The sequence below is a fragment of the Rhincodon typus genome, chromosome 20 (genome assembly GCF_021869965.1).
Source record: "Rhincodon typus isolate 14 chromosome 20, sRhiTyp1.1, whole genome shotgun sequence".
In the NCBI taxonomy this organism is placed as follows: domain Eukaryota; kingdom Metazoa; phylum Chordata; class Chondrichthyes; order Orectolobiformes; family Rhincodontidae; genus Rhincodon; species Rhincodon typus.
In genome coordinates this window covers 33,285,563-33,312,511 of record NC_063351.1, presented here as the reverse complement: position 1 = coordinate 33,312,511, position 26,949 = coordinate 33,285,563, and the positions used below count along the sequence as shown (strand labels likewise).

The window sequence follows — 26,949 nt, the reverse complement described above, 5'->3', positions numbered from 1 at the left end:
GCAACAGAAACTGACCAGGGTCAGGGTAAAGCCTGTATACTCTCCCTACTGTGGAATAGCAAATGAGGATGTCAGAGAAGTCAGAGATTTTAAAGGAGAGCGGCATATTTAAAGTGCGCAGTTTTTTTTTCACAAATCTAAAATGTCATTTGAAAAATGAGAGCAAACTCTCAATCTTTAGTTGTCTTTGATCCTACCATCCTTTGTGTTGATACTTGTAGCTAGTTTATTCAGAATTGTTAAAATGAACATTCATCTATGTCATTTGCACATGTAGAGCATTTTAAACCTCAAACCTCAGGGATTGGGGAATGGTACCAATACAGCACCACCCATGGGAGTTGTGTATGCCATCAACATGGCCCATTGGCTGAATTCTCTGTCAGCACATAGTTTTTTTTTACATGACTCTTTCAAGCTAAAACTGATGGTTATGCACGGAGCTAAGTAGTTTTGACAAAGGATTAAAATATAAACACAGCTTAAGGTACCATATTTTACTGAGAGGGAAAGAGAGCCTATTTTTCCTTCTCCCCATTTCTTTTCACTAAGGGTCAATGTCATTGCAGTTTCTTCCAATCAAAATGGTCGGGTGATCAAATATACTGGATTACCTAAGGAAACAATTGGCATCTGTGTTGTTTCTTATTATCTCGTCGCTGCCCTGACTCAGGCTAGTGAACCCAGATAGCCATTTTCTATGATGGTGATGGATTTAAATGTTCCTCTCCATTGTCACTTATAATGGCCTAGAATTTGCTGGAGCAAGGCATTGTGCAGCATGCCCCTACGAAGGTAGACTTTTTGCCTCACCCTGCAGGTCAAAATTGATCTATGCTGAAGGTTGCTGTAAATGTGAGCTGATGGTGACATGCTGAGGGCACTAGGCATCTGATTCCTTGTTGAAATACAAGTCCAACAGTCTATCTTTTTAACTGAATGAGATCTAAGACTTGAGAAAGAAACAGAGAAAATGGGGGAAGGACAGTCAAGTAAAGTGGAGGAAGCGAGGGAAAAATGATTGATTGAATTGAGAGGAAAAAGGAGAGCAAGGAAAACTTTACATTTTATTTGCCACTTGTAGGAATGAGGTTTCACTGTTCTGATTGTTCCCTTTCTGAACAAGAGAGCTTGAGTGGCATTGCAGGGACATGTATCATTATTAATATAAATATGCTCATTAGTACCAGTTGTAACTTTGTGTAAGTATGTCTGTCAAGTACCAGCCCTAACTTTCTACAGCATGTTTAAAGTGGTAGTTAATGCACAAATGCAACAATTTATTGAAACTCCTGCAAAGTAGAGGGTATTTCCACGAGACCTGGATGATTTGTACGTTAATAACAGCACGCGCATTAAACTTGTCATTACCTTGACATAAAATTATTTGTGCACCTTCATCAGTGGAATTTTTTAAAATACTAAACAATAATATATTTTTTCAGCAAGTAATATTAAATAAAGCTATTATCGCAAGTGAATGGAAGCAAATGTAGTAATGAACAGTTTGAATTTACGAGTAAAAATTGGTGAGGGATATAAAATTAAAAGGAAGAAAAATCAACATAATCTTCTTATTTTAATAAAGTAAATCTGTTATGAAATGAAATATATACATCAGCTTCTCAGACTTAATTCTACACAATCAGATTTCACCTGTGAAGTATTGTAAGTTTTTCAGTCTTGGACACATATTTATCCCAATAGTAGAATTAGGATCTGTTTTGATTTGTCAAATGCATAATTAGGATTCAAACTAATGTTTAACTTGAAGACCACTTGTCTTGAGACTGTCTTCAGAAAGCCTAAGAATGTGTCACACAGTTTCTACCTGCTCTTTGTAATTGTGCACAGAATTCTACTTGCGCTTTTGAGAATTTTGCAAATTTCCAAATGCCAAGTCCTTGAAAAGTTGTCTTAGATCCAGGAAGAAAGTCACCTACATTGTCCTGCACTGGAAATCTTCACAATTGTTTCATGATCAGCATCAAGTTTTTGCAAGCAAAAGAATGACAAGACTAAAAATAGAAAAAAAAAATCCAGGGTTAAAACTTTGCAGAATAGCAATCGTTCTCATTTATTTTCATGCAAAATATAATGAAAATAAAAAGGCAGGACTATCTACTCAACTTAGGGATTTCTTTGGATTTAATAGTCTAGGTGAGGCAATCAAAATGGTATACAATTTTTAAAATGTATTACATTGTGCAAGACAATAGGGGGAGGCAGATGTCGATAGAGGTTTGACACTATAGCTGATTGCAATTTTATTGTTCACTGTTCAGGTCTTCCACAAACTGCTCTCAGCAAGCATGCCTATAACTGTCCAATTACTATTTTCTCTTGACAGTGGGTGACTATCATTCATAAGCACTTATCGTCAAGTGTCTTGAGATATCTTGAGTTTGAGAAAAGGTACTATATAAATGCAAGCCTTTCTTTCCTTATCTCACTTCAAGTTATTTTTGCCCAACTGTGTGCCACAAAATCAAACGTAGAGTCCATGAAAGCAAATTTCAGCAGATGTCTGTTATGAAACCAGCCCATGAGGAGATGCATTCAGAATGATCTGACATATGATAGTTCCCCAAAACACAGCACATGTTAGGTACTCAACAGTGGGAGAGATTACATGTATGGCTCCTAATTCTGCCATAATGTGTTGCAAGTACAATATATTGCACATCCTTGCAGTTAATATTCAATATGGTACTTAACTGAGTGTTTACTCCTTCAAATTACATTTTTGGCAATTTTAAGAACCTCTCCTGTAGCCACAAAATTACAGCACACTGTTGCAAACAAGTCACAAGCATAAACTCCATTGGTGGAAAATCTACCAAAAGGAATTTAATACTTCATAATACAAAACTACAGCAGAATCTTGTACTGAAGTATGCAGTTATAATGTAAACATTTGCATGCCTGAAGGCACTATGAGCATTACTCTTTTCTGCAGTATAATGTTGGTAAACATTAATTTTCCTTTTTACATAGGTATCCAGTGCATTCTGGCATTCACACTTTTGAATTCCAGAGCAATGACAAGATCAAATAGCTTTGAAAATTACACTTCAATGTCGAGATTATTTCTCCCCATGATGAAAAATGGGGGTATATAGAAAATGTGTTTAAACTGTGTCATTATTGGCAACAATGCTCAATGAAGAATTGCACAATCATTACTTTTCTGCAAAGTTAAAGGCCACAGAACAAAACATGGCAACATGGATAAAGAGGCAGCTGAGTTACAGGAACAAATGATAGCAGCAAACGGTTGTTTTTCAGGCTGCTGAAGGTACAGACTGTGGTAGACAAGCAAGTCCCACTCCTCACCCTTTTGCTACAGCCCTGAAAATATTCTCTTTTAGGTGTCCATTCAATTTCCTTCTGAAAACCACAACTGAATCTGTCTCTATGACCCATTCGGGCTGTGTATTCCACATCCTAAACTCCTGCTTTTTTGAAAGTCCTGAGGATTGGTGCAAGGGACACTACTTTTCTACATATATATTGATAGCTTACACTGTTGTGTAGTCAATATTTGCATATGACACATAACCTGTACTGAGATTGTGAACTGTGAAGACGAGAGCCATAGATGCAGCAGGTGATATGTACAATTTTATACAGGGCGCAGGAATAGAGGGACATGGAGATAAAAATGCTCAAATCATTGAAGGTGGCAGGACAGTTTGTTAATGGGTTAAAATATGAGACTTTGTGCTTTAAAGGCAATGATTACTATCCTACAGCAGTTGAGCTGCTGTGCTCAGTTAGCAATTGCTCACTTTAAACCCTCCCCGAGTCTGTCATCAAGTTACAGAAGAAATGGTGAAAAAATTGGGATCCAATGAGGTACTTGACAAAAGTACCAAATGCAAAATGAAAATAAGCATATTTTAACACATTTTACTTTTAAAAGAGCAGGAGTTTAGGATGTGGGATGCACAACCTGAAGAGGTAGTGGAGACATATTCAATGGTGGTTTTCAGAAGAGATTTAGATAACACTTAAAGTGAGACCATATGGCTGAGGAGTGAGACTTGCTAAATTGCATAAAACCAATGCAGAAAGACAGAGCAAGTAACCTTCTTGTGTGCTGTAACCATTCTAGGACTGTATAATTCTGAGTGCTCAGCAGCAGCAGAGAAATTCACACTCCAGTTATTCTGCCGACTTGGATTAAAATAAAAACCGAAAGAACTATGGATGCTGCAAATCAGGAACAAAAAAAAGAGTCGCTGGAAAAGCTCAGCAGGTCTGGCAGCATCTGTGAAGGAAAAAACAGAGTTAATGTTTCGGGTCCGGTAACCCTTTCTCAGAACTGAGGAAGGGTCACCGGACCTGAAACGTTAACTCTGTTTTTCCCTTCACAGATGCTGCCAGAGTGGCTGAGCTTTTCCAGTAACTTTGTTTTTGGATTAAAGTAAGCAGGGCTTGGAATGAGATCTCAGAATCATCAGTGAATGTCAGCTGTGGCTCTGTTAGTAGCACTCTCATCTGCGAACCACAAGTTTCATGTCCCACTCAGGGCTTGAGTATAAAAATTAAAAGTGACATCCCAGTGTAGTGCTGAGAAAGTATTGTTTTTCTGGATAAGATGTTAAAATAAAGCCGAATCTGCCTGCTTGGATAGACATAATTCAAAGAAGAGGACAATACTATCCCTCAATCAATATCCCAAAGAGGATTATCTAGGTCAATGCAGATTGCTGTGTTCAAGACAACAAGGTGCAGGGCTGGATGAACACAGCAGGCCAAGCAGCATCATAGGAGCAGAGAGGCTGACGTTTCGGGCCTAGACCCTTCATCAGAAAAGTACTGGTTGCTTACCTTCCTAATTTATTAGATTGACTACACTTGAAAAAATTCTTATAGGCTGTAAAGCATTTTGAGACATCTGATGATTCTGAAAATTGCTATATAAATGCAAGCCTTTTTAAATTACACTTCAATAGTATTTTATTGGCTTTAAAGCAATTTGAGACAAACTTAAGTTGTGAAAGGTGCCTCATAAATCCCAGTATGGCAAACTATCTGTCACATTAGCATGAAATACCATACTATTCACAGACTCCACTTTTAACAAGATATAGCCTTTAATTTTACCTTGACAGAAACATGTGTTTAGCTCCATGAGTGGCTTATTGTAAGGATAATCCACATCGGCAACAGTTTTCCATTCCTGGGCTATCAGCATCCCACACCATACAGCTGACATAGGACCAGATTTGAAAATTATGCTTCATGTTGGATTAGCTGTGACCACATGCAGGTTGAGAAATTAGCGCATAAAGCCCTACACTACAATCTTTCTTATCTCTCAAGATGCTGTTTGTAACCTATAAGCACAGATGGAGGGTGTCTGGATTTAGAAACAGAACAGCTGCTCCTTCAATTATAACTTGCAAAGGCAAATCATTTTTGGACAAGACACAGAAACCAGAACCAGCTGCTGCAAAGCTAAAATCATCAAGAGCAGTCTTGTTAACACCTGCAAACCTGTTTCCAAATAAACACATTAACACTAGCAGCGGTTAGATAGCCATTTAAAATTACTGTGATTGACTTTTACATTCAAAAAATGCTTCTCTAATGGACAATCTCAGTACAATCACACTTAGAACAAGTAATGTTTGTGTTGGCTGAATATTATAAATACTGAACAGAAAGTGCTTTGGAATGTTTCTTGTCACACTTGTCACTTCTCATTGCAACAATTGGCTGTATTGAACTCACTTCAAGCTGGAAGGAGGACAGGAAGACAGCCGTAGATCATTTCAACCATCTCTCTACCCTGAGAAAAAGTAACATTATAGGAAGAGTGGCAGTGTACTAAGCAACACTGATGTGAAAGACAAGAAACAATCAAGTTCTTTTCACATAATGACTTGTGCTTGCTTTTAAATCTGTTTTGGATCAAGGTTGCCAGCACATTTATATCATAATCTGACCCTAATCACAGTCTTTTAAAAAAAATCGAAGTTTTCAGTTACAATAAACCTTTTGGATACCAGTTACAATAGGTTTTCAGGGTACCAGTTCTTGGAGATTAGCAAATTGAACTTGAAGATAGTCCCTCTCTCAGCAGACTCATCAATCGGTGACTGACAGATTTTTCACGAATCAATGAAATTAAAGTGATATACGAGTTCTATGAGGAGTAGGTGATCCACTTTGCCATATTATTACCCAGGCGATGGCTGAAAATGACCCATTATGAAAAAATATATATTCTATATTCTACCACTGTTGTATACACAGAGCAGTCTCAGAAACACCTACAGCTGTGGCGAGGAATCTTACAACTCTAATTAATGACCAGAACACTATGAAAAAGCATAAAACTGTACCAGTCATCTAATCTATTGAAATAAAGAAACCAAATGAACTTTGCCAAAACAACGTGGCATTTTAGAAATGTCCATTTCTATACATTTCAGGTCCAATCTTCTTCTTGAAAACATATTCTTATCAAAGTATGAAAGCCATTTTGTTTGTATATTGGAAAGAAGTGATCACAACAAGTACACCGAGTTGCTACGTTTAAATATCATTTAAAGTATAATGAGTGTCAAATATGTTTAGGGAAAGTGAGAGACAGACAAAACAGCGAGACGGTATTGTACCTAGCAAGAAGATATTAGGTCTGTATCTTGTAACATGATTATTCATAACTATGGAATTTGTTTGGCATCGCATTCTACTCATTAAGGGATGAAAATAAGTGTAATTAAATCACGCCTAAGAACTTTGGCAACATGATACTCTATGGTTTAATTCCAAATTTAATATAATTCCATTTCAACATAGGAAGACGAAGAATTTAAACCTTCTCCAGCTAAAATAATGCACTCAATTACACCATATGTAACAAATCGACACTCGTCTACAAATCAGAGACCAAGTGCGAAAACAGATCACCGAATAAATCACACAACACATGGGACATTATTTAAGCTTAACAACATAACTTAGAAACTGACCTCATGGTTTTTGAACTTGTTCCGTGCTTGGATCCATTCACAGTTCGACTTGTACACGAGTCGGAACACAATGCAGGACAGTATGAAATAGTCGTACATAAGTACAGGAAACATTCTTATATCGGATCTTTAAAATTACACCCCCGTATGGGATCACATTCATAACTACAAGCGTTTGTAAGTTGGACATTCGTAAATCAGGGGACACTCTTTACAAACACACATAAATTTCCCTGAAAACAATGCATTGTTTTGCACAATGTAATACTAAAATACATTTTTCATGTCAATGATGATGATTGGTAAAATTACACTTTAATTAGTATTACAATTCAGGCTCAAAATCTATGATTGGGTACAATTTTCATGGAAATTGGCAAAAAGAGGGTTACTTTAATCATATTGCTAATTTAATATTTACTTTTTAAACATTTATCATAAAATAGAGAATCTTCCCAACTGCAGGTACACAGGACGTATATTAAAGGAAATAAGTGGCATTAATGTGGAGAGTTAAGGAGGATATTGAGTTTATAACATTGGAATATTAAGGATTCTAGAATGTAGGAATATTTAAGGGTATTGATGATCTAGGAGGTCCTGAAGAGGGATTTCAAGATGTGGTAACGCTGAGGTGGAAACTTCCTGATATTTGAGGACCCTGGAAAGGAGGCACTAAGATTTACTAAAACAGGACAATACCTGAAAATCATAACCTCTAAGGTTTTGGAGTAGATTTATAGCTCGGGTTGTGAGTGTTGAGGTTGTTGAGGTTGGTTGGCTTGCTGAGCTGGTTTCTTGTTTCACAGACGTTTTGTTACCATGCTTGGTAACATCATCAGTGCAGCCATTTGGATGCACTGAGGATATTACCAAGCATGGTAACGAAACGTCTGTGAAACAAGAAACCAGCTCGGCGAGCCAACCAACCTCAATAACAAAAATCATAACCTTTTGAGTATAAAAATCCTAGGATGTAAGGACAATAGAAGAGAGTCTTAAGATTATGGGATCATTCAGGAGATGTTGGGTATGACATGGATTGAAGAGTGTCCTTTGATTGTAATAGCATTGTGATGAAGGGGGGAGGTTTGGATTTCACAGAAAACACTGACAAAAGCTTGGTGCTAATCGTTTTCTTGGGAGAATGGTTGATGTTGTAAGCAAAGGCATCTGTGTTCAATGTCTGTGCAACTGAGAACAGTACAAGGGAATAGTAAAGACAGAAAGTTACTCAGCGCATGGACAATCAGCAAAGGAGGCAGAGGCAGTAATGGTGATGTTGTTTATTTTCAAAAGGGGAGGTGAAACTTCTCGAAAGAAATTACAGTACAGTCATTTGGGAGTAGTCACCAAAATTTGTTATAATTAACAAAGAGTTTAAAAGAAATTTTCAGCATGGAAGGAGGCCATTTAGTCCATCATGTCTTCATTAGCTGACAAGGAGCTAGTTTAACTCCATTTTCTGGCCCTTGATCCATCGTCTTCTAAGTTTTTACCTTTCTCATTCTTTCAAGCGTTAGTAACTCACCACCCTCTCAGTGAAAATAATTTCCTTTCAAGTCCCTTCTGAGCATTTTACACTAAATCTATAGTACGTCTTCCATGTGGGATCTTATCAAAATCTATGAAGACTACATAAAATGAAAATGAAAACAAAATTGCTGATGTATCTTTCCAACAAACCTTCTACACTAACCCACAGATGTTCAACTACCTGCCATGACCGGCCCTACCCATAAACCCTCTCCCCACTGACATTGGTGTTGACGATTGGGTTCAGGTCACAAAGGGGTTTAGATGTTGAAGGGTCAACTTGCAGCATGGGATGGATGTAGGGGAATTCTATTTTGAAAAGATTTCCCATTAGAAACTGCTGAGAGATGTATACAATGCTCCTCACTACAGAAGACACTGCTTTAACAAATTCTCTGTGACTAGACTTGACCTTGAAGATGGATGTCAAGTTAGATGTGGGCTGGATCAGATCTGAGCTTACTGCTAGCAGACTTGTTGAAATTTTCTCGAGCAATGGGAAAACTACATCTGTGCCCCGCAGAGAATGGCTAATCAGCAGTTAAGCAGATAAAATAAGCAGTTAGAGTGAGGGAGAAAGGACGGAGTAATGGTCCAGCAGATATGAGTGAATTGCTAGCTGCTGGTAATACAGTGATCAAACCATTCTAACTAATTGTAGAGGAGGAGAACATCGACTAAATTGCAATCTTTGCACCACAAACAAAGCTTGTGATGAAACTGTACAATGGATCTTTGATTAGTTGTAATGAACATAGCAAAAGAAAAAGTGAGAAACATTAGAAACGTGCAGGGTTGTTCGCCTGGATTTCCATTGCACGCAGACTCCTCTGATATCATTATTGGAGTACACACAAAATTCCAAAATTCCTTAGTCTTCCTCACTATCCTCCCCATGGGCCACAATAATTGACATGGGAATCTACCCTCTTTAAGCCAGGAGTGTTGTCCCCAGGATTGAGGAGGACTGGCGAATTCCAGAAATGTAAACTGCTTTTTCCAAGATTTCGAGTCTTAAGCAAAAGTTATTTTGTATTTGTTTTATGACAGTCTATAGCATAGTTCCCTGAAATTTACAAGGCTTCTATTTGTCAAAAATAGAATATAGATCTGGGAAGACAGTTTATGAATACCACACAGATTTTAGCTTCCTGGGTTATATCAAATAAGGCAAAAGTCCAAACTTTGAAAATCCAACATAGCTTCAGGTAATTTACACCTTAACACAACTTTTAATGAAATGACTAGCTATGAGTTAACCCTTTGCTTCATCTCAGGTTCCAGCTTGCAGAAGCAGAAACTGAAGAGATCTTTCAGTGCAGCTGATCGAGTGCATATCCTTTTAAATAAAAGGTCATAGGTCTGAGTGTCAGGGCCACCTGCCACTCAGATCATTCCATCTCAGTAGCAAATATTTCATCAGCTTTCGGACTTTGGCAGGAAGGGATTAAAGTGATGTGGTAGTCGAGGGGCCCAGCTATTCGTGAAGGAAAATGAATGGTGGCAAATAGCCTGCAGTCAAACAGAAGCCCTGAAGCAAGGAACAAGCAGTACAAACTACACTTCTCAGCTCAGTTCTTTAGAAAGGGTGAGTAAGTAACCTCACTACAGGTCAAAATGTCATTTCACTTTCTCCAGCACTGGGCATCTTTCCAACTGGATGTCGTTTAACAAGAAAATCAGAATGGGAGCCTGGAATTTGACATTGAAAAATGCTTTAAGATACATGCTTATCCTATTCATCTACATTTCTGATCATTCAATAAGATATTGCTTTTTAACCCACAGTGGATTTTTTTTCCTTCTCTGTGGGCCATGGATCATTTCAGCAGGCTCTGTATTTGAAAGGAATGCTGGCACTAGATTTATAAAAGATATGCTATAAGTATACAGTGCTGATGGTGTGTTATGTTTTAAAGGCTGCTTCTAATCACAGAGCACATGGTTTTTCAATGAGACCTTTTGAAAATGAAAGGACTCTTTCAGCATGAAGGGAGAGAGTCTCACTGTTCAAGCGTTTGATCACATCTCATTTAAAACATAGATCGCATGGAAGATTAATTCTGCACATACTGTGAAATTCCAACACAAATCTTCTTAAATAAAGGTACCATGGGCTGGCCTGTGGCTATTGAGGTGGGTAGCTCAGGTCAAGAACTCACCTGATTTACCAGACCCAGCTGTTTTCAAAAGTTTTAGGATGACCCCCTCCCCAGCCATGCACACCACACACATACCACGCACACTTTTCGAACCACTACCTGAAAGGTGTTAGAGGTATGAACCATCACATTTGTGAATTATTCAGATGAGCACTTGAGAAGCCACAACATAGTAGGATATAGGCCAAGTGCTGGAAAATGGGATTAGGGTAGATAGGTGTTTGATGCCTAGTATGGACATAATGGGCTGAGAGGCCTCTTTCTACACTGTGATATTCTATGATATTATGACTGGCTTGGAGGAGAACCTGCAGGTGGCGGTGTTCCTATGTACTAGCTACCCTTGTTCTTCTAGATTGTAGTGTGGGTTTGGAATGTGCTACGTAAGGAGTCCTGGTGAATTCCCACATTGCATCTTGTAAATGGAACAGATTGCTGCTTCTGATCATCTGTAGTACAGCAAGTGCATATTTTTGGGTGTGGTGCAAACTAAGTTGGCTGCTTTGTCCTGGATGGTGTCAAGCTTCTTGAGTGTTATTAGAGCTGCACCCATCCAGGCAAATGGGGAGTTGTGACACTCCTGATGAACAATTTATAGATGGTAGATAGGCTTTGAGGAAGCAGGAGGTGAATTACTCACTGCAAGATTTCTAGCTTCTGACCTGCTCTTGTAGCCACTGAACTTATAAGGCTAGTCCAGTTCAGTTTTCAGTCAATGGCAATCTTGTTGGAGACAGTCACTGTGTGGCGCAAATGTTACTTGCCACTTGCCATCCCAAAACTTGATATTGTCCAGATCTTGCTGTATATGGCCACATACTGTTTCAGTATCCGAGGTAGTGAACATTGTTTAATCATTGGCGAACATCCCCACTTCTGACTTTATGATGGAGTGAAGGTCATTGATGAAGCAGCTGAAGATGGTTGGGCCTACGACACTACCCTGAGAAACTCCTGTAGATGTGTTCTGGAGTTGAGATGACTGACCTGCAACAACCATAACCATCTTTCTTTGTGCCAGATATGACTCAAACCAGTGGAGAAAATCACCTCCTAACCTCACGTTCTCATCGACTCTGGTTTTGCTTCAACTCCTTGATGCCACACTCAGTCAAATGCAGTCTTAATATCAAGAGCAGTCACTCTTACTTAATCTCTGGAATACAGCGCCTTGGTCTATGTATGAATGAGGTCAGGAGCTGAGAGGCCTTGGTCAAATCCAAACTGAGCATTCAAACATGATTCAGTTCAGCACCTCGTTCTGCTGGGGAATCAACTTGGAGACAGTAGGAATCAGCACGGATTGGGATTAGCTGCTGATGGTCACCCCTCCCACGCTGCAGAAAACCAACCTAAGCTAAGACAGAGATTAAGCCTGTGACCGCGCAACAGATTTAAGGTTTAAGTCAGGTTAAAGTTTGTGGAAAACAGAAGAGTTTAGGCTAATAGTCTGGGTTGTTAGTTAGTGGTTTCAAGAGATTGTGTTTTTGCCATTCCTAGAATTTTGTCAAGGACTTTTCATTTTTATGTTAGACAAATAGTGACAGAAGTTTTTGTATAAGCTTGGGGGCAGGTTAATTGGGAGCAGTTATTGTGATAACTTCAAAAAACTTTTATCATGTTACGGACCCGCGGTTCTTCACTTTGTGTTTGTCCATGTGCTAAACTCAGTGTCTGCGACAATATCACATGGAGCAAATTGAATTGAGTGAAGGGTGGCATCTGTGATGCTGGGGACCTCTGGAGGAGGCCAAAATGGATCATTCACTTGGCACCTCTGGCTGAGAATTGTTTCAAATCCTTCAACCCATGCCACCCCAACCACCTACACCATGGACCCTCTTACCCTCCAAGATAACTCTGTAGACACTCAATCAATAGCTATCATGGGCTTCAGGGACCATGTGGCAATGAAATAGAATAACATTCCTAAAATCTAATTCAGCTATACACAATGTCTATACACTGCAGACTTGATGGTGAAAAAAATAACTTCCCACTCTTGAAATCATCAAGGTTTAAAAATCATATAAAGCTACTCTCTTATAAAATCAAACCACAATGCATATTGCCTAATTCTTAAATAGCCTCTTTAAACGGTCAGTCAAATTGTGAACTCAGGACGCCCTACTAAGATAATTGTAGCTTTTGAAACTCAGCCAAATATTGATAGTGAATAGCTGTGAGCAAAATGTCAAAGATTTCTATTCAAACTATTCAAACAAATACTGCGACATATAGCCTGTCAATCAAAGCAGTCAGCTGAGTTTTTTTAAACAATCACTGACACCTGCAGTCAGTTTTCCTTACATTTGAAATGGTAAGTCATTTGAAAAGTTCAAATTATGTCAGTTAAACAAACCTTATCTCCCACACATTCACTGAATAAATTTTGATTCCAAACTGCAGGGTAAGGCCCTTGCAGTGGGCAAAATGGAACCTGCTTGAACTCAGCACTAAATACAAATGGTTTCCCTGAGCGTGGGTTTCTCCCTTTCATGTGCCATGTCCGATCCCGTTTCCCTTCCCATGAAAAATGACATCTGTTGGAAAAAGGACTGTGGCATCCACATCCAGGTGCTGGATAAGACCCATAAAGTCAGGAAGACTGCAAAAATCTGCCCCAGGACATTTTTGTCCCTATAATGAATGTATTCGTACTTAAAACGTAAGAGAACTTGCTATTAACCTCTAAGATCTGTACTTAAGTACAGTGTAATTAAATTATGTAATAATATTCTCTCTTTCTGATAGATTTTAAGTTGCCTTGGTTAGACTCAATCCAGTTCTCAGTAGCTTGTACCTACTTGTTAACATCATTGTCAAAGAGATCATGGGGAAAGAATGTGGGAATTTGTAATGTTACACGAATAGGAAATGTTCTCCTGAGGGCAGGTTTATGACACCTTGTAGGGTAATATTGTTAAAGATTTATCTACTGCCATATTTGAAGCGACAGGGTTTAGAGCTTCTTCTGGTTGTACAGCATAGGAGAAAATTATTATGTTCATAACATTTTCACCAAAAAGTTCAATGGCTACATTAAATGATGAAATTACTATCACCCTATTTATCCTCACAAACTTGCAATAATGCAAAAGTTGCTTTGACTCCAAACATGTTAGAAACTTCTTAAAATAAAACAAAGAACTGTGGATGCTGGAGGTCTGAAATGAAAACAGAAATTGCTGGTGAAACTCAGCAGGTTTGACAGCATCTGTGGGAAAAAAACTAAGTTAACTTTTCGAGTCTGGTGACTGTTCATTATATTTTATAATGGCAATGTTGAACAAGTCCTGAGCTTATTAAGTTTGGGGATAATGATTGCTGGGAAATATTAACTCCAATAGCCGTCTGTAAGCAGATAACATATGGACTATTTTCTTCAAGATTTCAACAAACCTTTAAACCGTTAAGGTTTGAGAGAAATGGAATGCTGCAGATTTAATCTACAATAAAGCAGTCTCATAGTATTGCATCACATGATCCAGTTCAGCACTTTTCTGCATTCCAAGGTCTAGGGGAACATAATTAAAACATATAGCATTGCACAGTCTAGGAAACACATAAAAACATCTACAGTAATATGACTGACCTAGTCTGTGCTTCATTTTAGCTCTAAAGTGCACCTTGTAGCAGTTATAGAAAACCAAATCAGTTGTAGGTTTTCTCTCAGTCAACATCTTCAACCACTCTGCTCATGCCAAGGATGATAGCTCTACCTGCACAAGCCGTGGTGTTTAATAGACAGTTCAAAGATTAAGAAATGCAAGTATATTATAAATGTATGGAATATGTAAAATTAATTTCTAAAACCATAACAATTGCTAAATAATAAGAAAAGTTGAACATTTTCAATAAATAATTACGACTTACGTACCTTGAGTAAGCAAAAATGTACATGCAATCTGAAATGGGAGTGCTCGAACCATCATGACAGAACTGAAAACAAAACAGAAGTGTAAATAATTCAAGCTCCTTTACTTGTTCACATCTTTGTTTTTAGGAAGCTGTGATAGATTTTCAAACCATTTTAAAAATAGATAAACATAAGTTTTTAAAAAAGAGACAGAAAAGAAGATCTGCACTTATGTAGTACCTGTCATGTCCGCTACCAAACCACTTCACAGGTATTGAATAACTTTTGAAGTGAAGTCATACTTCTTATGTAGAAAACCAAAACAGCCAATTTTAAATACAGCAAGTTTCCACAAACATCAAATGAGATAACAACCAATTAATCTGTTTTGATGGTGTTAGTTGAGGGATAAGAGTTACCCAGACAACGAGTTCTGTTTTCTTCTTGGCATGGATTCTTTTACATCCTCATGAACAGCGGATGCTTTTTAAGAGCTTTTCCTCCTCTCTCAGTGCTATATTGAAGCGTTAAGCTAAAACGGTTACTGAAATGAGACTTGAACCACTGCCCCGTCTCAAAAATGGCTACCAATTGAGCCATTAGAACAGAAGCCAGCAGATACTTACTTCTCAGAGTGCTTCATGTTAAATTAATTCAAAATATACATCATTTTTAATGTTATGAGACAATTGACAGCAATGTTTCTGATTCCCAGAATTACTTTCACAGTTAATTTATTCAAATAGATGTTGGGGAACAGGCCCACAGTTAGCATACTGTGAAAAAGACGTAAAGATTTCCAAGACATATCTTGTGATCTGTAATTATATAGAAATTACCTTTTCAAAGGAGCGGAATGTTTAGTTTCGCTCTTTCACAATACGTTTTTTGATATTTAACTATCAAATAGAAATCACACAATATTTAAAACATGGTTAAACCTTTTACCCTTCTGGTTAAAAATCAAGAAAAACCATCAAATACAGAACATTTCCACTGCACCAGCAGTTGTTAGTAATTTAAACGACACAATGCAGGCGTAATAACAAGGTGCTGTCATAAAATATGAATCAAACATTAAGGACACGGGAAGCATTTTCACCAGCATAGTAAAAGTTTCAATAAATGAGACTGCCTCTTTTGAGAAGACCCTGTGCATTCTGAAATGTGATATTTTGAAAATAATCGACACTAGGAGATACATAATATACTGAAACAGGTGCTCTTCTACTACCACAGAGCAATCCAAAGTAGTTTGTATGCAGTACACCGGGTCATTGAAAGTCAGCAATTTGACAAAATAAATAATTAACCATCTAATTTAGATTACTTTTCTCAAGTAATTGGTTTACTGCATTACCACATTGATCAAAAGGCTTTCTCTTCAAAATATCAACTTTATAAGATCCAGAAAACAAATGTTCATTTGTCATTGATGTCTTTTCAACAAAGGGTGCCAATGAGTGACTGCTTTCCACATCAAATGTACAGCACAGCTCCAGGCAAAGAATGAAAAACATATGTTAGAATGCAATGGGGAATGCAGGAGATCTACATATTTATTGTAGAAAGACAATTATGTCAACAATTCTTTTGCCACTGCCCTACAACTTAGCATCACCTTCTGAAAATCTATTGATTTGTACAATGATTTCAGACAATGACTTCCTTTAGAATACCCAAGACTATAAAGCCAGAATAATATAGTATGCAAATTCAGCTTAGGATCCCTGGTTAAAGAATCAATGACAGCATCAGGATAACTTAATATTCTTCATATTCCTATTTGTCATGCTCAATACATTCCAATGTAATCTTCATCACTTGTTCTTTGTCATTCATCTACACAGCATGAGTTTCACTTGTTTCTAATGCTGTATGTGCCAACTTTGAACAATGAACTTGACTTAAGGACAGAAAACAATAACTTGTGGTAAATGGGTATTTTCAGACTGAGGGATGGTAGATAGTGATGTTCTTCTAGAGTCAGTCGTAGGCCCAGTGTTTTATTTTCATATACATTCATATAAAATAACTTGGATGTTGGAATTCAGAGTAAAGTTTCAAAATTTGCCCAATGATATATGGAGATAAGGCAAACAATAACTGTGATTTCTATTAACCTGCAAGGCTACGTAACATAGTTATCGCATCTTTGTTGCCCCCTTATTTCCGCTTCACAATTTAGTTTCCTACCTGCCTTTATGTCATCAACAATTTAGCAACCATATCTTTGGTCTCTTCATCAAAGTCATTTATATAAATTGTAATTTAAACCAATCCCTGTGGCGCACCACTCATTACATTTTGCCAACCAGAAATGGCCCAGTTAATGTTAGTAAGACAATCTTCTCCCAGTGCCAATATGTTACCACCCAGACTGTGAGTTTTTATTCTATAGTAATCTGTGAATAACTCTTGACAAATGCTTTCTGAATATCCAAGTACAGTACATACACCAGTTCCCCTTTATTTACAGCATATAATACTTCCACAATGAACAATAATCATGATTTCCACATCACAAAACCACACTGTCTCTCCCTATTACCTAGAAATTTTCCAAGTGCCATGTTATAATGTCTTTCATAATACTTTCTAACACCTTTCCTATGACAGATATTCAGTTTGTAGTTCCCTACTTGCTGTCTCCCTATCTTTTGGATCTCTAATTTCCAATCTAATGGTACTCCCTTGAATCCAGGGAATTTTAGAAAATGCAAAACAATGTATCAACCATCTCACTAGCCATTTATTTTAAAGCCCTAGGATGAAATCCATCAGTAACTGAGGGCTTGTCAGCCCATTGCTGGCAATTTATTTAGTACCACATTTCTGGTGACTGAAAGTTTCTTGAGTTCTTCCCTCCCTTCCAATTCCTGATTTAAGCTAGTTTGGGATGTTACTTGAATCCCTCACTATGAATCCTTCAAACTGAAAACCAGTGCAAAATACCTGCTCAACTCATCTGCCACTTCCTTATCTTTTATTATTAATTCCCCAGAGAATTCCCCAAAGAAATGAAACTGAATGAACCACCTGACATTGGCCTAGGCGTAGGAAATGACAATGGCAAGAACAGGCCTGTTGACCCTACAAAGTCCTCCTTACTAATATCTGGGGGCTAGTGCCAAAATTGGGAGAGCTGTCTCACAGACTGGTCAAATAGCCTGACATAGTCATACTCATAGAATCATACTTTACAGACAATGTTTCAGATCCTACCATCACCATCTCTGGATATATCTTGTCCCACCAGCAGAACAGACCCAGGAGGGGTGGTAGCACCGTGATAAACAGTCAGGAGGGAGTTAACCTGGGAGTCCTCAACATTGACTCCAGACCTCACGTAATCTTGTGGCCCCAAGTTGAACATGGACAGAGAAACCTCCTGCTGATTACCACATACTGTCCTCCCTCAGCTGATGAATCAGTCCTCCTCCACGTTGAACAACACTTGGAGGAAGCACTGAGGGTGGCAAGGGCACAAAATGCACTCTGGGTGGGGGATTTCGATGTACATCACCAAGAATGGCTCGGCAGCAGTACTACAGATCGGGCTGGCTGGCTCCTAAAGGACATAGCTGCCAGACTGGGTCTGTGGCTGGTGGTGAGGGAACCAACAAGAAGGAAAAACATACTTGACCTCATCCTTACCAATATGCTGACTGCAGATGCATCTGACCATGACAGTATAGATTTGACCACCGCACAGTCGTTGTGGAGGCGAAAAGAATACCCTCCATCATGTTGTGTGGCACTATCACCATGCTAAATGGGAAAGCCTTTGAACAGATCTAGTAATTCATGACTGGGGAACCATGAGGTGCTGTGGCTCATCAACAGCAGCAGAATTTGTAACCTCATGGCCTGGCATATCCCCCACTCAACCATTACCATCCAGCTAGGGAATCAACCCTGGTTAAATGGAGAATGCAGGAAGGCACGACAGGAGCAACAATACGCATTCCTAAAAATGCGGTCTCAACCCGGTGAAGCTACCAAACTTGACTAGTACTGGCGTCATAGAGCATGGAAACAGGCCCTTTGGCTTGACTAAACCATGCTGATCAGGTTTTCTGAACTGAATGACTACTTCGATGCCAAACAGCAGAAGCAGTAAGTAAAAGACAGAACTAAGCAATCCCACAACCAATGGATCAGATCTAAGCTCTGTAGTCCTGCCACATACAGTTATGAATGGTAATGGACAATTAAACAACTCACCGAAGGACGGGGCTGCACAAATATCCCCATCCTCAATGATGGAAGAGCGTAACACATCAGTGCAAAAGATAAGACTAAAGCATTCACAGCAATCTACAGCCAGAAGTGTCAAGTGAGTGATACATTTCAGCCTCTTCCAGTGGTCTCCAGCGTCACAGATTCTTCAGCAAATTCAATTCACTCCATGTGATATCAAGAAACAATTGGAGACTCTGAATGCTGCAAAGGCTATGAGTCCTGACAACATTCCGGCAATAAAACTGAAGGCATGTGCTCCAGAACTTGCCACACACCTAACCAAGCTGTTCCAGTACAGTTACAACACTGGCATCTACCCGACGATTTGGAGAATTGCCCAGGTATGTTCTATGCACAAAAAGCAGGACAAGTCTAACCCATCAATTACTGCCCCATCAGTATACTCTCAATCATTACTAAAATGATGGAAGGTGTCATTGATAGTGCTATGAAGCAGCACTTGCTCAGCAATAACCTGCTCAGTGACATTCAGTTTCACAGAACATAGAACCGTACAACATAGGAGCAGGTCCTTCGGCCCACACCTTCGGTTGTGCTGACTATGGTGCCATTCTAAACTAATCCCATCTGCCTGAACATGGTCCCTATCCCTTTATTCCCTACCTGTTCAAGTGCCTGGCTAAATACCTCTTAAATATTGCTATCATATCTGCTTCCTTGGCAGCTTCCAGACACCTACCACTCTCTGCGTGAAAACTTTCCTTATACATCTGCTTGAAATTTTTGTTTCTCACTTTAAGGCTATGCGCCGTAGTATCTGACATTTTCACTCTCCACCTATCCATGTCTCTCCTGATTTTATATACTTCTATTAGGTTGCCCCCTCATGGATGAAATGTTGGGGAAAATGTTCAAGTCTATTATCAAGGATGTAATAACACAGCATAATATAATCCAGCAGAGTCAGTATAGCTTCAGGAAGGGGAAATCATTCCTGACAAATTTACTAGAATTCTTTGAGGAGGTAACAAGCAGGATAGATAAAGGGGAAGGCATTTCCATAAGGCATTCAGTAAGGTACTGCATATAAGGCTGCTTAATAAGGTAAGAGACCATGGGTTTAGTGTAGTATGTTAGCATGGAGGGAGGATTGGCTAGCTAACTGAAGACAACAGGCATTTTCAGGGTGACAACTTGTAACTAGTGGATCAGTGTCACAGAGATCATTGCTACAGCCATACTTATTTACCACGTATATAAATGTCTTGGCTGACGGAAAACTATCGCTAAATTTGCGGATGACACAAAATTAACCATGACGGCAAGTTCTGCCAGGGCCACTCAGCTCTTGACCTCATTACAGCCTTGGTGCAAACATGGACAAAAGAGCTGAATTCCAGAGGTGAAGTGAAAGTGACAGCCCTTGACATCAAGGCTGCATTTGATTGAGTGTGGCATCAAGGAACTCTAGCAAAAATTGGAATCAATGAGAACCAGGGGCAAACTCTCCACTTGTTGGAATCATACCTAGTACATAGGACAATGGTCCTCGTTGTTGGAGGTCAGTCACCTCAGCTTCAGGATGTCCCTACAGGAGATCTTCAGGATAGCATCCTTGACCCAACTATCTTCAGCTGCTTCATCAATGCTCTTTCCTCCATCATCAGGTCAGAACTGGGGATGTTCACTGATGATTGCATAATGTTCAGCACCATTCACAACTCCTCAGATACTGAAGAGTCCATATTCAAATGCAAAAACATCTGGATGACTAGGCTTGGGCTGACAATGGTAAGTAACATTTGCACCACACAAATGCCAGGCAATGAATATCACCAATAAGAGACAATCTAACCACCACCCCATGACATTCAATGGTGTTACCATCACTGAATCCCCCACTATTAACAACCTGGAGGCTACTATTGACCGGAACCTCAAATCGACTCACCATATAAATACAGTGATATAGAGTAGGTCAGAAAGTAGGAATTCTGTGGCAAGTAACTCACCTCCTGACTTCCCGAAGCCTACCCACCATCTACAAGGCACAAGTCAGGAGTGTGCTGAAATACTCCTCACTTGCCTGGATGGCTGCAGCTCCAACAACACCCAAGAAGCTTGACACCCTCCAAAACAAAGCAGCCCATTTGATTGACACCACATTCACAAGCATCCACTCCCATCACCAGCAGCACTCAGTAGCAGCAGTGTGTACTATCTACAAGATGCGCTGCAGAAATTTACCAAAGGTCCTTAAACAACATTTTCCAAACCAACAACCACTTCCATCTAAAAGGACAAGGGAAACAGATAAATGGGAAAAGCATCACCTGCAAGTTTCCCTCTAAGTCACTCACCATCCTGACTTGGAAATATATAATTATTCCTTCACTGTCGCTGGGTCAAAATCCTGGAATTCCCTCCCTAAGGGCATTGTGGGTCGACCTACAGCACATGGGCAGCAATAGTTCAAGAAGGCAGCTCACCACCACCTTCATGATGGCAACTAGGGATGGGCAATAAATGCTGGCCACCAGTGATGCCCATTGTCCATTATTTGTTGGACAATGTTCATTTTGATAACATTTCCCTCCTTTTAAAAACTACCAAAAAACTCTGGTTATCTGATTTTATATTTCCAGATAACTTTCTCTTGTATTCTAATTTTTTCCTCCTTACTAATTTTTAGTCATTCGTTGTGTTTTTTTTACCTGCTGCCCATCCTTGCATAATTATACTTTTTTTCTTTAAATTTGATTCTATTTTTAATTTTTAATTAATCGTGGATGGTGGGGTCTCCTATGAGATTTTCCTTCTTTGTTGCAATGTACATATTCAGAGTATTCTGAAATATTCCTTTTAGTATCTGCCATTGGGTCTCTATTGGCGTGTACATTAATCTGTATGACCTTATTTAAATTTAAAATACTACTCCTGGACTCACTCTTCTCTCTCTCAAATTGAATGCAAAATTCAATCATTTTATAGTTGCTGCTGCCAAAAGTTGATATTTAGTCAAAAAACTGGAGTGGGGGACAGTGTGAGAGTAAACGATAAATGGAGATAGAGCCCAAAGAGAGAGAAACACAGTTGGTCTTTAATTTTGTCCTTTTATTATTTTTGTAACCTAAGCATTATCTGATTATTCTTAGATGAGTAGTCTCTATTCTTTCCTGCTACGGTCTGTTTACCATTTCTCAGATTAATACCTTTCGCTCTTACACTTTGATATACTAATCTTCCCACATTTGATCACTAACCTACAAAGAAAAACTGTTCTGATTGCCTGATGACACAAGCACTAGGGAAATACATTTAAAGCTATGGGTAAGAGATACAAGAGATGCGTGGAAGAACCTCCTTATACAGCAAGTGGTAATGAGATGCAATGTGCTCCGTCTGAGGGCTGTGTGAGTGGAGACAATAATTTCATTAGGAAATTGGATGGATACCGAGAGATAAACTTTCAGGATCTGAGGATAGAGCAGGGCAGTAGGTCAGACTGGATTGCTGAGGAGAGAGCCATCATGGATTCATTGGGCCAAATGACCTCCTTCTATGTCATAATGACTCATAATTATAAGAATCACATTGAAATGGCATCTCCTTCCAGCCTTTGTTACTGCGTTGCCTTTCAATGACATAATTAGTATGCATGAGGCCAGCTTCCAGATGTATGATGACAATGTTGATAGATTTGGTTCTCCATCATCATCGTTGACTGGATAATCATCTTTTTGTTCCTTGATTATGTGTTTGGCATCAAATTGTAGCCAACTCAGATCTTGATTCAGTTGAATAATATAAAGATTGAAGCTAATCCAATAAGCCCATACTGAAAATGTCCTCATTATTTCAAAACATTAGTCTCCTTGAATTTTCACTCGGACTGAACCAGACAAACTTTTACATTTTGTGAACTTTAAGCCCCACATGTTACTGCCAACTTTCATTTGAACAATCCTGCCTGTTGACCCTTGTCCACTAAAACAATTTTCCAAACTTATTTTTACTCCAGACATTATTATTCTGATAACATCTTTTTTCACTCACACTGGCTCTCAGTCCAACAACCCCTGGGACATATTAAATATAAACTTATGTCTATGTCATCAAATTACCCCAAAATCTTACACCATCACATTTTTGTGACTTCTTCTAGCTTCACACCTCCTCCACACTCTGACTCAACAGTGTAAAAACCCTTTTGTTTCAATCCGTAGAGTTGACAGATCCTTCAGCTACATTAACCCCATTTTGCACCTCTCTCAACTATTTTAAAAGTCTTCTCTAAGCCTATAATTTCACCCTTAATCCTCCCATCTATGACGTCTTAGCTTTTCCATACCTGTTTGTAAAGTCTCTTGGATTTTTGAATTAAAGGCACTATATGAATACTAGCTGTTACTATTATTACTAAGTTTTATGAATGTCAGCAGAACCCTTAAATTACAATTTTCTTCCTGCAGAACATTTCTTTATGTCACAGAATATACAGTTACTAATTGCATCAGCCACTTAAAATAAATAAATATAACCTGATCAATAACAAACACCATTATATCTGGGCAACCAGTGTAAAGCAGTGATATGAGGAGAATGTTAATAATAGCTGGAAGTGCTGGTATGGTGGTGTTGAGGAAAAACTTTAATAATCAGCCATGACATCCAAACGGCAGAAACAAACATTTCTGGGATTCATAGAAGAGTTTGTCTATATTACATAATTTATGGGTGGAAGTTATTTAGAAGTATTAATTTAAATTTCAATATTGGAATTGAAGCTCCTTAATTTTCGCATGGCATGAAAAAATGTAAGGAGAAAATGCAATCTATAATCCTACTTGAAGAACTGACTATAAGTCATTCAAGCCATTGTTAATTTGGAGATGGCAAGTCAATGTACTGATTTAACATTACTGTAAACTTTCATTATGTACTTTCAAAACATGTTATGAGTTGACCTGCATTTTCTACATGAACTGTGTAAATATACACCAGCAAATATGTATAATTTGCAGCAGTTCTGCTGTAAGATTTTTGGAGGATGTGGTATTTATTCCAATGAATGTGATGTTACAGAACATGATCATGGATTTCACAAGAAGACATAATAATGGGAAGCACCTTCCACCTGTTAGGCAACTACAGGGTTATTATGTTATTGTATGTTTTTCTTATAACATTGCTTGCAGTTAAGCGGTTTTAAAAGGTTGATATTTTGCTGATTCTGTGAGCAGAATCAGATATCTGATGGTTTTAATCCTAGGACAGTGCCCAACTTTTAAATATTTCTGATTTGGTTCTTTAAAAAAAACAAAAATGCTAATATTAGCTTTAAGGTGGAGTTATTAATTTAAACACAGGTAATGTGGTACCTGTAACACTCAGTAACTACGGACATAAATATGTTTTCCCAGAGTATATCAGTAAATTACTGTTTGATTAAGCACTGTCAAGCTTCATATTTTAAGAAAATAAACTCTTCCCAGTGATTTATCTTAAAGAAATGACTGGTTTAAACAACCTAACCATTCAAGTGGCTTGCCAGTTATCAGTTCAGACGTTGTTTCCTAATTACGTGCTCTCACGGAACTAATCTGTATCAAAAACATTTTTACAATTATCCAAAAATCATAAGTTTCTTGGACAACTTTGACAGGCGCCTAGCTGCCAAAGGTGTTTTGGAGTAAATAGGTCATGTGTACAAACCTCTTCTGTTTAGTTTTGTGCCGGTTTATTCCCGGGCAGGCAGGACGTGCATTGCTTCCGAGACAAGTCCGCCGGGTCAATGGATCGATTTCCTCAGTGGAATTCCGCCTCTATGGCTTGCAATGTTTCTCTTCCCCTGTCACGGTGCAGAGAGAAAGGCTAATTCCCCCAAGAATCTGTGCACACAAATCCCTCTTTTTTCAGCACCTCCCAACAGTCACTTCTGTCTATCCGACGTGAACTAACAGCTGGAATGTAGTCAGAGGTCCGGTGTTAGTTTGAAACCAGGAGGGGTTTCATTTTACCGCAAGTGTAGACTGCAAATTGTAAAGAAATGCAGGCGGAGCGCTGTACCATCAGTGTTATTCAGCCCAAAGTAGCCTTCAGAACCGACGAGAGCTGACCAACAGCTGACATGGAGTGTTGAAGAGGTACATTCAAGCCCCCGAGTTCAACATGTAAAAGTCAGAAATCACAGGACATTTCTAACACTGACTGAGGCTCCGAAAGCTTGTGTTTTCAAATAAATCTGTTGGACTATAACCTGGTGTTGTGTGATTTCTGACCTTGTCCACCCCAGTCCAACACCGGCACCTTCACATCATATTTCCATAAACTAACCGCAGCAAAGAGTCAACTTTGAAAATGTGCTGCGAGCGGACAGGTGTTGCTTCTCAAACGCGTTCACTCTGCAGGCTGCAGTTTACTAACAACAGCTCGATCTGTTTGGGGAGGTCAAGGTTAGCGCTGTGACTTTAGGGGCAGAGTTTCAAAAGAAATATTTTTTTTTAAAAAACAGCACTTCTCAAAAGTGACAAGAATTTAATAAAACAGAAGCTACCATTTGAGACTTTATTCCTTACACGCCTTTGGTGGTGTATAGAGCTACTTTATAATCACATAAAGAGAAGGAATTAACAGTCTCAGATTAGAATAGTTCGCAGATTACCGTTTTGTTGTTGTTCCTTTGTCACAGACGGGAAAAGTATGGATTAAATCTTTTAAATGCAATGATGAAGGTAAATGGGACTAAAGTCTACTCCTGGATCCAAACCAGAACCACAGCGATTCCCCTCCCTTTTATACAGCTGTAGTCCAGCTCCTGTGAACTCACTAAACTGCAAAAATGGAATCAATGTTGATAAATGCGTTCTGTTGGGGGGCGGGTGTTCATTAAACATTGGAGGGGCGTAATGTAATCAATGAGAAAAAGACGCATTGCTCTTGCTTTAATGCCCCCAGAGACAGTAAACAACCTGGGTCACCCGAGGGCACCAAATTCAAAATCAGGATGCAATCTCACGGTCTCACAACAAATCGGAGGCGCAGAGTAACCGATGATCGCTCACTCAGTGACCGTGCTGCTTGCTTCAGAAGCAGAATTCCCGAGCAGACGGAGCAGAGTCAGCGAGCTCAGTCTCGGCAGCAACTCTTGTTTCTCACAGCTTAAAGTGTAAACGAATTAAATTTTGCATTTCCGGTGGCTACGATTAAACGAATACAGTTCACTCACCATTTGAGGTTTGGGACAAATCGGAACTGCCTGGAGTTTGGAACCGCTCTGTTTGTTTGCAGGGTTGAGCTGAGTAAAGCTGTGAGCTCCGCACCTTCCTCTTCCGGATGGCGTCAGGGTTACTCTTTAGTTAATGAGGCAGATCTCAGATCAGCCCCAGTGTCAGCTTTCGTTGCACTTTAACAAAAGCAACCTCGGAGCTCCAGAAAAGAATCATAGCGGACTCGAAACCTTAACTACATTTTTCCTTCCCCCCCCCCCCCCCCCCCCCCCCCCCGCTGATGCTGCCAGACCTGCTGAGTTTCTTCAGCAGTTTCTGGTTTTTATGTCATTACGCTGTAGTTCTGCAATCTCAAGACCCCATAATGATTGAAAGTCCTCAGCACTCGCCAGTGGGTGACACATTCCAAAGACTTGGCCTTTATGATTCCGAAAAAGACCCTGTTCATGTTAGCATAGCCCTGGTTTCCATGTGGGAATCGGCTGGGAATTCTCTGAGGTTAAGGTACCTGGAGCGATCAATAATTAGCCCAGACTTTTTTTTAATGATCGGTGTTATCATAAGATATTTTTTAAAATCTACTCTTACCTGCAAGGGGAGAGCTTCAGCTTTATCAACGTCGCATTGTCTGGTATTGGTTTGAGCTGTTTGGCGATGGCTGATCAACGCCCTAACATGGCAGACCAGCTGAAGATTGACTCGGATTTTCCCAGCACTGAGCTCCTGACCTCGGGGTCATCTGTTAGGGAAAGTGTCAGGCAAAGCTGAACCAGATTGAGGAGGTAAAAACAGGGGCATTCCCAAGGTCTAATGATCACAGCGGACTTGCGGCTTACTGCAACCCCTACCCCCTCACAAACACACACACGTTGCCTAAACTGCTGAGTGTTTCCAATATTTTCTGTTTTTATTGTAATTTCAAACGTCTGCAGCATTTTGCTTTTGTACTCACATCAGATTGCCCTCAA

The 26,949-nt window shown here is 39.2% G+C and overlaps 1 protein-coding gene across 1 annotated transcript in view; it reads right to left on the bottom strand.

The window, feature by feature from the left end:
* The window catches only part of vwa2 (von Willebrand factor A domain containing 2), a 67,847-nt gene extending 41,768 nt beyond the window's left edge, over positions 1 to 26,079 (bottom strand). Inside the window, exons 1-4 of the mRNA XM_048608654.1 lie at positions 25,981 to 26,079; positions 24,468 to 24,603; positions 14,568 to 14,629; positions 1,944 to 2,018 (exon numbers count right to left, since the gene is read on the bottom strand). Coding sequence (XP_048464611.1) covers positions 1,944 to 2,018; positions 14,568 to 14,622 — 130 coding nt within the window. The 5' untranslated portion in view covers positions 14,623 to 14,629; positions 24,468 to 24,603; positions 25,981 to 26,079. The remainder of the gene's footprint in view (positions 1 to 1,943; positions 2,019 to 14,567; positions 14,630 to 24,467; positions 24,604 to 25,980) is intronic.
* Positions 26,080 to 26,949: the final 870 nt, after the last annotated feature.